Source organism: Aythya ferina (assembly GCF_964211825.1).
Source record: "Aythya ferina genome assembly, chromosome: 8".
Classification (NCBI taxonomy): Eukaryota; Metazoa; Chordata; class Aves; order Anseriformes; family Anatidae; genus Aythya; species Aythya ferina.
Window position 1 is genome coordinate 21,677,241 of NC_140304.1, and position 12,814 is coordinate 21,690,054.

The window sequence follows — 12,814 nt, forward strand, 5'->3', positions numbered from 1 at the left end:
TAGCTAATTAGTTAAGATGAAAGAAAGGCATGTGTTCTTTCTCCATCTAATGCAAACTTTATAGTTCAATGGTGCACGGAAAGATTTGCATGAAGAGAATTGTACTTCAGAAGCAAAAGATTAAGACAATTAAAATGCTTAAGCAATTCTTTTGGCATACTACAAATATCTAGAAAAATGATTGTTTTTCTGTTTTTAATATATTAATATCACATTTCTGAGAACTCCTGTTTGCAGAGCACACGCTGTTCTTAGCGATCCCACTGTATAGCACAGAGAAGACATTTCTGTTTTTTTTTTTAACTATACTACATATTCTCTGTTATGGAGAAAATCTCTCTCTCTAAAATAAATAAGACTTTATAGGAAAAAAAAAAAAAAGTGATTCTTGTCACCTGACACCTCTGTTGTAACTATTTAAACAGTGCAGAGAATCAGGCATTAAGCCTCAACGTAGAATCTGGAAAGACAACCATCCCAGATAACAATCAAAATTCAGAAAAAGAAGAAAGCATTGATTTAGCCTTAAACTGCAGCTGTCTCTTGATAAACAGAATGCTGGTCCAAGGCTGGAAAAGATGAGTTGCTTAGAAAGTACACTAAACAGCACACTAGAGGTAACCTGGGGAGAGAGCACAATTAACTAATGATAACTGATGGCTCATTCTCCCTGAAGATGGCACAAGATTCACTCATCAAATAGATCTAGGGATTAATTACAAGTGAGAGTATATGTTCACCCCAGATGTACTGATGTACTGATCTGTTTTCAAGGTTCTGAATACAGAGGACAACTGCTCCCTATCACCTTTTTGAGTGGACTTATCCAATATTTTCAAATATCCTTTTTTTTTTTTTTTTTTTTTTTTTTTGTGAGCAGCTTTGGGTACGTCTACCTTAAGTGTTTCAGTTCAGATCCAGAGGACCCTTTGGAAGAGCACTTTGGTTCACATGGTAGACCAGTCATGAAATCGGTGAGCTGGGTTCACTTTACGTTAAATTGTACTGGTAGACGTGCTCCAAAAGTGTGAGCACTCCAACCACCAATGGGGATTCAAGCTACAGAATGTGACTGCAGATGCTCCCTCCAACTCCACTAAAATGCTAACACTTGGGATGTTGTGTCCTCAGCACTAACAATTTCACTTTCTGATACACTAATCGGGCTGCACAACTTGCTAAGGTAGACAAAAAAATGCATTTAAACACCTACAAGCATCCAATGTATTTGCAGTACCAAATACTAGATGAAGTAACACATAAAATCTTGTCAAATTGAGTCTGCTTTCATACCTATGACAAGGATAATTTTTGGTCGAGGTCTTGCAGGATCAAACACATCATACTCCTCGATTAGCTCAGCAGTTTCAGAAAGGTCAGTGTCACTCTCTATAGAAAACTGATGGATTGGAGGGAGTCGGTCATACCGTCGGTATGGGAAGTTGGAATTGTCAGGCATCACTGTAAAACAGTAAGACAAACTGGGAATTGTGGAAATATATAGAAAGCTGAAAACCTATTCTTTATACAGATTTAAATAAATGTAATAAGTAAAAGGCATAAAGACTAGCTTTTCTGTAATAAAATATATAATATATCCTAATTTTACAGTGTGCTCACTATTACTGTATTAATTATTCCTCGCCTCTATTTAGCTGATTTATTAAATTGGAACCATTAGGAGTCAGTTCTCTTGGGTGTTTCTTTAAATTTATAAGCACTTCAGCTTTGCTGTGAAAATCTGCTCATGGCACCCAGAGTTTGGCAGTAGCCTGTGAGAAGAAAAACCTGGTATTGTGCAGACAGCCTGTACTGTTAAGCAGAACTCCTCTGGTGATACATGTTGTACATAGAGATAGAGTGGTATTCTTGCTAATTAGTTTAATGAACTGCTGGATGGCAAGGAAGAATAACTATGGAAACTGAAAGATAAGCTCATTATTCCTTGTTAACATTACAAATAAAATAATTACAGGTATTGGTATGACATTTGCTTAGGTTTTATGAGAAACACCTTTTTCTAAGAATTTATCATTTCCATCGTATTAAGTAAATTTGCATATAGCTCCAATAAAAAAGAAGGAACAGCATAAATCTAAGGAAGTTACTATGTATACTAACTTCCCACCCATACACACCCATAAGGACCAACCAAAAATATAAGCCAAATGTATTGTCAGCTTTGCCCCTATCTTTACAAGTATTTTAAGTAGGATACAAGAAATCTCTCCACTAATGTGTTAAATATTTACACAGCAAACATCCTTCATCAGGTTGCAAAATGATCACAACTTTCTCTCTTGCACAGAATCCAATATGGGAGGAGAGAAAACCAAATGCAAGAACCCAAGCAAACAGAATACTTAATCCTTCGCCAAAGGAAGATCAGAATGAGGCTTGATCTGCTATGAAAGTGAGTAAAAAATAGCTCAGTAGAGGATGTAAAATCTTCCACAGTACAGCAAATGTAAGTGTGTTCATACTTAATTGCTTACCATTTCTGAAAAAAGATCTCCTGGATTGTCCTCCATTGAGTGGAGGCAGAGTCTTCTTTTCTGGGCTGACAAAAGTGTCCCATTTCACTTTTTCTGCCCCTCCAAGCTCTTTCACCTTCTGCAAGCAGCTTTCCAAATATTCAATGGGGTCATCAGGTTTGTAACACATTAATCCATTCAACAGACTCTGCAATGTAAAATCGGACATACACACCACAATGATAGATGGCAGGAAAAAATGAGCACTTCTATTTTGAATTTTTGACCATACAGAGAAATCCTGTGTTTCTTGTATTCTCAGACTCTCCTATTCAAGCATGAGAGCAAGGCCTGCAAAATAACAAGATTTGAACTTGCTGGTGTCACAAAAATGGTTCAGAACAAGGGTGCTTGTGGCTATGTCTTTATTCTTGTCTGCTTGCATCAGAATAACAAGACCTACCACTGGCAGATGTATGCACAGCAATACATGAGCTAGATAAGCCCCAAAAGTTGCACACACAGTGTAGCCTACTAAAATACTGAAATGTATCTTTTCCTTAAAGACAGGTATTTTATCTGTATTGTTGAGCCAACACTTTCACAAATAATGAAAAAAAAAAAAAAACAAACAAAAAAAAAACAACTAAAAATCACAAGAAATGCTCAAATAGCATTGGAAAAAAAAGCCAAACCCGAAGTCCACAGGCACTTCCAGATTTAGCTGAGCAGAAATTCCTAGCCATTAGAAAATCCCTGTCTCCAGTATTAATTCTACACTCATTCTGCCAATGAGCGTTATGGGGTGTGTGGAAGAAGGAATGCCAGGCCCTCCTCTGACGCATGGGAATTGATTTTCCTTGACAAAGTGATACATAGGTCATCATCTCACCTCTCCACGAGACAACTGCATCCAACCTACTCTTAACAATACATGTGTCTGGGTGATTTCTCTTCCTTTGTGCTTTCCCTAATTTGTGTGCAAATACATGGAGGGTTGTAGTTGATACTAGTCATAAAGAGCTCTGATTGAGGCTTTGCTCAGTTATTTGTCATTATCTACAGTTTATACAATAATTGTTACTTACATAGATTTGTGTTTATAAAACAGTGTATCATTTATATGCATCTAGGTTCTTATGATATTACTTAACTGACCACAGCAACTAGGCAGATATTTTTGCAGATGTGCACCATTTTTTAAAATTTCCAGCACGAGCCTTACGCCTGTAGAGAAAAACAGTTTTATCTGCATCTCTTGCTAAACCATTCACATTTTAGATGTGCTAGTAAAACATTAGCATGGGCTGTGCCCTGTAATTTTCAAACACACGTAGAAAAATGTCTTGCTTCAGAACAGACCAGGGAAAATGCGTGTGTGTGTGTGTGTTTTATAGAGAGGCAAGGATGGCTGATTCTTAAAAAAAAAAAAAAAAAAAAAAAAGAAAGAAAGAAAAAAAATCCACATTGCACAGGGAAGAAGTAATTACCAGCCATTAGCAGCAGGTAACTTGTAGGAAGCCAAACAAAACCTCTCTGAACAGTTGTGCGTTTTGCTTTTTTTTTTTAAGAAAAAAAAATCCCCCAGCCCGAGGAAAAGCCCGAGACACCCCTCAAGCTGCCGGCCGCCTGAATTCCTGGGCAGGGCGGCAGCGGACTGGGGTCCCCCTGCCCTGCGGCCCCCCAAGTTCGCTCCCTCCCAAGGCAGATGAAAAGGGGACAACGGCACCCCCCGGGCCGGCTGCCCCGTCCTTCTAGCCCCCTTCAGCCCGCTCCCCTAAAGGGGTCCCGGTGCGGAGCATCCCCCCGAGCCCCCCCGGCTGCCTCCCCGCTGCCCCGCCTCACCTCGAAGAGCTGCGGGATCTCCCTGCGGGCCAGGTACTCCTTGGCCTCACCGGCGCTCATAGCGGGGGCGCGGGGGGGCAGCGCCGAGCCCCGAGCCCGGCACAGCACAGCCCGGCCCGGCACGGCCCGGCACGGCCCGGCGGTGCAATGCGGGAGCCTCAACGAGGCTCCTGCGGGCGGGCGAGCCGGGGCTGGGGGGGGAGGAGGGAGGCAGGCTGCCCGCCTCCCCGGCCCCGCCGCACGGAGCGAGCACGGATTTTTTTCCTTTCCCCCCCGCCCCAAAAATAAAAAAAAGGCGGGGAGGGAGGGCGGGCGCAGGCTGCCGGGGAAAGTTTGGGGGTGCCTGCGGGGAGGAGGCCGAGAGGAGGCGGTGGGGGGCCCCGCTGGGCTGCCAGCCGCTGGAGGTGCCCCCCGTGAGCCCCCTGAGGGGATGAGGGGAGCTGGGGGCAGCTCCCCAGGGTAACGCGGTTCCTGGCACCTCAGCGCGGGGTGCTTTGTACGCCTTGGGGTGTTGAGAGCCCACGGGCTGCCACCACCCCTGAGTGGTCATCGGGGTACAGGAAGGAACCCGAAGAGGTTTGGGGTCCGACCTCCTGCTCCCAGACCAGGCTGGTCGGGGCTTTGTCCGGTGTCATCCTGCAAACCTCCAAGGATGGAGACTGCACAGCCTGTCTGGGCAACCTGTGCCTGGCTGATCTCCTGGTGAACAAGGGTTTCCTCCTGTTCCATTAGAGCCTATCCTGCCTCAGTTTGTCTCATGACATTGCACCACTCTGAAGCGCCTGGCTCCATCTTCGTGGTAAACTCACAGGCACTGAGGAGCTGCTGCTGTCTCTCCTCTAAGCTGTCCCCAGGCTAAACAAGCCCAGTTCCCCCAGCCTGTCCTCAAGGGCAAGTGCCCCCTTCCCTGCCCATCTTTGTGGCTGTCCATAACCTCACTTCAATTTACCAACATCTTTCCTCTGGGGAGCCCCAAACTGGATGCAGGAGCAGATTTTAGATGTGCTCTGATGAGTGCTATCAAGGGGGTATCTCCTGCAATAGTCTGTGGCATACTGGGAGTCAGAGTAGATGATTTCAGTTGCTTAATTGTTCTACATCAAGTTTGATGTTCTAATTAGATGTTTGTTTGCTTGTTTGGCTTGTTTGTTTGTTTGATGCTGAGCTTTTCTAACACAACATCCATGTAGTTTCACTCATACACACCCTAACAGAAATAGGTTACATAACTGTGAGCTGGGCTTCCTGTAGCTTTGTACTGCCCGTACTTTGGATTGTCTTCTTAGGAGCCTTTTTGGGAGCTTCTCGTCTTGTGCGTGGATATATTTGTAGGTCAACAGCAATTAGGCATGCTGCTCCCTCTCATCTGCAGCCACTGTAGTTGAACTGCCCCCTTCTTTCTCTGCCCTACCTCCAGCCTTTTATGCAGTTTCCTTTCTCCTGGAGGGGCTTGCAGTCCTTGTTCATTCCCCAACCGATCAATGCTGCCCCAGGGGCAGTTCCACTGTCTTCTTCAGACAAACCAGACTGGGATGTTTTCCAGGTATTCAGTCACCCAATAGCACCTCTTTGCAGTACCCCACTGATGGGTGGCTCATGCTCCACTTCATCTGAACAACCTCTGGGAAGGAGCTTGGATTAGACAGCTTCAGACCCTTCCCAGCTCCATTGTCCGTGAATCCAGGTGTCCACTTAAGAAAGCTGCCATGATGTCCCCGAATTGGAACCTCTCATGTATTTAAGGATGTGGCATTAACCCTCCTTTCTCTTGGTAAGATTTTAATACATCCAAATGAACATTCACTGAAAAGTACAGTATCTTAGTTTTGCTTAAGTAAGTACAAAATAGAGTAGCCTCCAATGTCCTAATAAAAAGAAATGATACATTTGCATTTAAAATACCTGAAATGAAGCTTGATAAGAGGAAGAATAAAATAAATTAAATAGATATTTTCTTAAAACAAGCTCTGTCCTAAGAGAAGGCTAGTGGAAGATGCCATCCTATTTGGGAAGACAGAACTGTGATTTTGGCATTTTGTGGTTTTTAAATTTATTTTTAGTTTATGAAAAAAAAACTGTATTTTATTGTCTCAGACAAATTCCATTTGTAGGCTTTCAGCATATCTATATTTATATATTCAGCATTTATGGGGAAATTAGTATCTCATCCCATGTTCTGGATGTCCTGGAATAACTTTTCCTTTCACATGCTTTCCATGGTTTTGCATACATTGTGGCATCTTCCTCAGGAATGTGATTTTTTTTTGGGGGGGTATAAAGTCTTGTTTGACATGTTTGTTTTCTACTGTAAGCTCCCTGTCATTTTGCTCAGTTAAGTCATACTATCAGAAAATAAAAATTCTGGCTGTTCTGCCGTAAATCTTTTATTATTGTGCACATCCAAATTATTGTCCAAAAAAAAAATGATTTTGAGCTAATCTTTTCTGTTGTTGTTGCAAAAAATCAAATTCTATGTTACAGAAATTACCACCTCAGAAAAAATATGGCCATTTAGGAAATCTGTCAGGCTGAATATGTGAAGTGTATCTCAGAAGGATATTTTTGTACCTAATAATACGGTACCTCCTTCTAGAAGTAATTTGTTATGCATTTGCCTGTGGCAAAATCCCCGTATTGAAAGAAGGTCACAGGTCAATGCCTCTCAAGGGCTCTGAAGAACATCAGCAGCAAAGAATTAAGAATACATTAATTAAATGGGCACACAAAATGGGGTTATTTATCATTTCAGGTATGTGGGTAGCTTAAAGGTAGCTGTTTGAAGGTTAGCTCTTTGTCATTTAACAGTATCTGATCAAGACTGTGGATGGAGATGAAGTGGTCTTACAGCCTCAGAAAATCATACAATCATTTAGGATGCAAAAGTTGACAGAAATAGGGACGTGAATTTGAACTCAAGAGCAGTGTGCACTCCTGACGGTACAGGCAGCTCTTCATGGTGCTGGGATGAGGCAGAAGTATTACTGGTTGTGCTTCTGCTACTTCCTACCTCTTCTAGAAGGGAAGAAGCTGCAGAAGAACAACATTATGCTATCAAAATGGTAAATCAACATTTCTGGAAATTCACCTTGAAATTTCTTATGGGTCTTTTTTTTTTTTTTTTTTTTTTTTTTTTTTTTTTTCCTACTGATATTTAAACAGGTTACTTTAGGTTAAACAGGTTAAACAGGTTACTTTTTTACATCACAACTAATTGAAAAGTAGGGAAAATTCTATCTGGCAAAACCTTATCTTTGGATCTAATTTTCCCTGAGTCCCAGAACTACCATTTTATGTAACTTTAGCAGACACCAAAATGAATAAAACCTGGGAGGGAAGAAAGAAGGTTATGCTACTTAAAAAATTGAGGATGCATGTTTCTATCTGCTGAGAAAAAAAAATATTTAAAAAATATTATGATCAAGTCACTCCTTAACCTTCTTTGTGATAAGCTAAATACACGTGGCTTTGATTTTCCCATTAAAGTGTAATCATTCCTGTGACCCTTTCCAGTTTAGCAACAGGCTTCTTCAGCAGAGGCATCAAACAGGACACACTGTTCCAGAAATGGTCACACCAGTGCCACGTACTGATGTGATTCAGCCTGCTTATAACATCATGACAGTTCTCATTCTCTTCACACACAAGATGGATTGAAATTGTGCATTGTCCTCCGTGTTGCAATGGGGTTCATCCTAAGTTGGTTATCTAGCAGGCTTCTAGCAGTGCTTTCCACTCTACTATTTTCTCACATTGAATCCTCCACTCTAGAATCAAGAACTGCTCTTTATTCTTAGATGTATAACATCATATGTTTGCTTGCAGCCAATTTACTAAGAAATCAGATTGCTCAGTACCAATATCCTCTTTGTGAATTACCACTTCCCTAGTCTTCTTTGCTGTCTGTTTCACTGACTCTCTCTCTCTCTCTGTCTCTCTCTCTTTTGGGTAATCAATAGACCTGGTATACAGCATATGGCCCCAGAGCACAGTGCCCACGGGTCCAAACCAGAAACTCACTTAATATTTCACTTAATATTTCCCATTTACTTTTCAGTTTTGAGAATGGTCAAGTAGCATTTCTTAAATAATTCCCAATTATCATGCATATTTTTCTGTTTAAGTATTTACCCCTGATCTGGTTTATAATAATTAGATAATGTGAGGATATTGTACAGACAAAATGTAGCTTAATAAATTCAAGGTTGCCACCTCAGGAAGTCCTTAAGTCTCCGTGAGACAGAAAACAGGAGATCCTGTACAAGTTTTCCCTGTTCTTAACTCAGTTCCTAAAACTGCTGGTCTCTATTGGTGAGAACACAGCGGGGTTACATAGACCTTTAGTCTGAACCATTGTGGCTTATGGATGCTTTTTGCTTGTATTTTATGTCACTTAAACTGAAATTCATCACCCAAAATTATATAGAAATTGTTTTTTGGGAAGGTTATTTTATTTTCCCGAGTTACTATTTTTTGGTAACTGATTAATAAACGTTCCAAATCATTTTATACTGAATTTTCAGTTGACTGACTTAGAAAGGTTGTGATGCTTTTTATCGAATAAAATTCTAAATTTCCTTGCCTTTTCTTCCTGAAGAATCTGACCACTGATTTTCAGGTTCTAATCAGATTAATTACCCCCAAATAGGTAATGACAATCGATTGATTTCAGTTTGTCTTGTTTACTCTACATGAACTAAGGAAATTGAGGTATCTGTAGGAAAACAAACAAACAAACAAACACAAAACAAAACAGCAAAGAAACATGGCACAAGCCAGTTAATAAAATAGGCTTGAATGACTTGGAGGGATGGAAAGAAAAGAATTCAAGCACAGCTATTAGACTGTTCTGGAAAGGGAGCATAAGGCTGTTAGAAAGTATGATTTCCTGCTACTTATCATTTGGTTTTTATTTGAGTGGTATAATGGACCAATGCCTTAGGACATTATTTCTTTAACCAGTTATTCAATCATACGGTGAAAATCTTCCCTACTTGACAATCACCTTGATACAAAGGATGCTCTTGAAAAGATAAGCCTCTTGATTTATTATTTTTTTTTTAATAGAAAGCTAAATGAATGGAAAATAGTGACAACTTCCAATATGAAGGGCTTAGAAGAGTCATGATACGATTTCAGGGATTGCTCACATATTAAAGCTCACATAGCTTTAACTATTTTTCATAGTGATATCTTTAAGCAGCACAACACATTGTGATGTTAAGTCATGGGGAAAAAGGTGCAAGTTAGTTTCACGTAATTCTTCTACCTAGAGTCAAGAAGGATTCCAGACTGAGCTTTTCAAGTACAATAGGGCCCACAGGACATCTGAAATTACAGGTTTCTACTTCAATGTAGAAAAAACAAAGTGCCATGAATTTTGGACAAGTTGTACATGTAAATAAAACAATAAAATAATAGTTAAGAAAAAAAATCCTACTTTCTAGCACTACATTTTTTTTTTTGTAGTTAGGATTCACAGTTGAATAACATTGGCATGTGTTCTTGTTGAGAGCGATTGCTGCAATAACTGTAGTGTTCCAGTAAAAATTGAAGAGTCACCCATTGCCATATTCAGTGTGCACTCAGTATTCACCACAAAGCACTAGCTGTCAAAATGACAGTCAGCCACTGGTGTTTGTTGTTTCACTGTTAAAGAGCTTGGCTTCTTTAGAGCTAAAGCTTTGTTTGCTTCTCATATTTCATTGTAAAATGGGAAATGACTGTCCAAACTCTTTTTTCTACAGCCAGGAGGGCTGTAACTTAAGAAGGTGTTGGCTCACAGCTCTGATTTCTATTGTAAGGAACAATGGCATTTTGGAGGGAATTTTATTTTTGATTGAGCTAAGTCCTTTTTGAATGAGCTAAGGTTCTTGAACTCACCCATTTAACTTTTTGTTCTTGCATTGCAGTGAATAGAACATGAATTAGAGACTAAGATGTGCACATTGCATAATAACTAGATAAAAATCAAAATATAGAACAAGGAAAAGATAAAGAAATTGCATCTTAAGATGCAATGAGATATGTGAAGAGACAACATGAGAGAAATTGGCAAATGTTTTAACCATGGAAATGTTTTAATGTTAATTCAAAATTTATCCTGACTGTCTGCTGCCATACAAGAACATTGTCTGAATTTAGTCACCAACTTCAATGAATGCTTTCTTGACAATATAACAAATGAGAATTGGATCAAACACCTGTTTTCAGTAGAAGATGACATGCTGCCAGATGGCTTATTAGCAGAGATAACAGAACAGTTGATGAAACTGTAATATGATGGTTGAACTTGAACTCAGATTCAGCAAAGCATTGGCTGAAAAATTTTGGCTAAATGGAAGAAACATTTAGCTTGATACTGGATAGAGCCTGATACTTAATTTTTTTTTTTTTTAACATTTCAGATTGCAAACAATCCTCAGCACTTCTTGGGTCACCAAGACATTTTTTTTTCGTGACCTGATAGCCAATAAAACTAAGTAGTTGTTCAGCTTCAGTGCCAAGCAGGACCCCTGGCCCTGTCTTACTAACACCTCTTAACAGATTAAGCTGTTTTGCTCTGGATAGTAAACACACCCTGGCTTGGTGTTAGAGTGGTAACAAAAGGCAGGACTCAGGAGAAGTTTGTTTAGGATATTTATTTTCAGGAGAACTTCTTACAAAGTTCTGCTCCTATGTGAACTCGTCATTTCAAGAGGCAGGTTGATATAAAGTTTCACAACTGTACAAGTGACGAGCTCCACAGCTGCAGTTTACATACTTATTCATAAACATTCAGGAAAAAATAATGTTTTAAACAGTATTTTGACTCCCACATTTATTTGAAAAAGTAACCGCTTGCTTCAGATGTTTTTCTGTGTATATTCTGGATATTAATGGATTCATAGAGCAAGCCTTGTTAATATCTTTTATATCATTTTATTCAAGTTTTCTAATGAAACTGGAATCGCTAATATGTTCCTTATCCTCAATTATTCAAAAAATTTGAAAGAATGGCTCTCTGGGAGTCTGCAGTCCTAAGAATGTGTTAAGTTCTCTGACTACACTTTAACAGTGAGAAACTAAGTCGATACTAACTTTAGGTTGCATTTGAATACTTCATGTCTGATAAATCATGACTTCTCTTACGGAAAGCATGTTATGAGCAATTTCTGGAAAAGGACTGATTTTACCTTTCAATATTATTAATATTGAGCAAACTCAGACATAGTCCCTTTCCAAAACATATTTTATTTGTAAATCTATCTCCTCTGAGAGAGAAAACACATTTGGTTTCTAGAGTTCTGAGCAGTTAAATAGCCTAATGGATAAACTTATTTCACAAAACGATTTGAAAACCAATGTGACAATTTTAGATCATAATAACTAGATACAGAATTATTGAAGGAAATGGAAAAGGTGTTTAACACTGTTCTGGTTCCTAGTTGGGGATATAAGGCAGACAAAATACCCTGAATCTTCTTAATTTTAAATACTCATTTAGTGCCTTGTGATAGAAATCCATCCATGGAAGAGATGGATTAATTTTTTTTTATTAAAAATTCTTCTCATAACATGATAATATATAACAACCCCCAAAATTAAATACTTTTCTTTATCTTCTGAAAATATTCAGGTAAACAGAATCAGATGAAAGAAGGAAAATGAATATATAGTAGCAAAACCCCAGCATTTTGAGTAGGGCATGGTGTCTCTTGGCATCAAGGTCACATGAAATTGACATGGAATGCTTTGAGATCATTGGTTAAGAGGTGCTGTATGGATGGAAAGTGTTTATTATTTTTATACCTAGTAAAGCCAAGTGATTACCTGACTACCATATTTATCCTAAATCTAAGTAGTAAGTGACATTATGTATCCTTGATGTCAAATGATTTTGATGTCACTGACCTGAAAAGGATTATTTTAATTTTTTTTTAACATACTCTTTGTGAAACGTAAAGCTGAAATTTTGCGATTTCGTCTGTAGATTGAAATATGCAATCTACAAATAGAACATACATGAGAAACACGTGCATATATATTATTTTTTGATATGTGTATGATAGGAACATGTATCTATTAGATCTTAGGAATAATATGTATTTGACGTGTTTAAAGCCTGGGACTTTCATTAAAAGCTTGGGTTTAATGATTTGAGAGTTCCAAAAGGAAGATTTTTTTTTCCTCAACAATGACTAATCCATTGCCAGAAGGTCACATCTTCCAGACCAGGCCACTGATAATCTGTTAAAAAATAAAGAGAGGATGTGACAAAAGCAGACTTAAATCACCTTTGCAGTCTATAATCCAAGCCAGACATATATGCGGCTAACCCAATGCTGTTGATTTAGACTGTGCTATCTGAGGTTTTGGGCCATGGCACTGTGGGGAGCCTGGCCACTCCACTGACCTGAACTTCCTCCTTTGGGCTAGGCTGGTGAGGCAAAAGCCTTCTAAAATTATCACACAATGTTGTATGAAATTGGGACACACATCAGGCTCTATACTTTAAT

The 12,814-nt window shown here is 39.3% G+C and overlaps 1 protein-coding gene and 1 long non-coding RNA gene across 2 annotated transcripts in view; one reads left to right on the plus strand and one right to left on the minus strand.

The window, feature by feature from the left end:
• Positions 1 to 4,211, plus strand: part of LOC311441024 — a 76,953-nt gene extending 72,742 nt beyond the window's left edge. The window contains exons 2-3 of the long non-coding RNA XR_014695744.1: positions 2,309 to 2,413; positions 4,046 to 4,211. This is a non-coding gene — a long non-coding RNA (uncharacterized lncRNA). The remainder of the gene's footprint in view (positions 1 to 2,308; positions 2,414 to 4,045) is intronic.
• Positions 1 to 4,478, minus strand: part of AK5 (adenylate kinase 5) — a 93,882-nt gene extending 89,404 nt beyond the window's left edge. Inside the window, exons 1-3 of the mRNA XM_084528663.1 lie at positions 4,320 to 4,478; positions 2,496 to 2,682; positions 1,294 to 1,461 (exon numbers count right to left, since the gene is read on the minus strand). Of these exons, the coding sequence (XP_084384789.1) occupies positions 1,294 to 1,461; positions 2,496 to 2,682; positions 4,320 to 4,379 (415 nt within the window). The 5' untranslated portion in view covers positions 4,380 to 4,478. The remainder of the gene's footprint in view (positions 1 to 1,293; positions 1,462 to 2,495; positions 2,683 to 4,319) is intronic.
• Between the last annotated feature and the right edge of the window lie 8,336 nt (positions 4,479 to 12,814).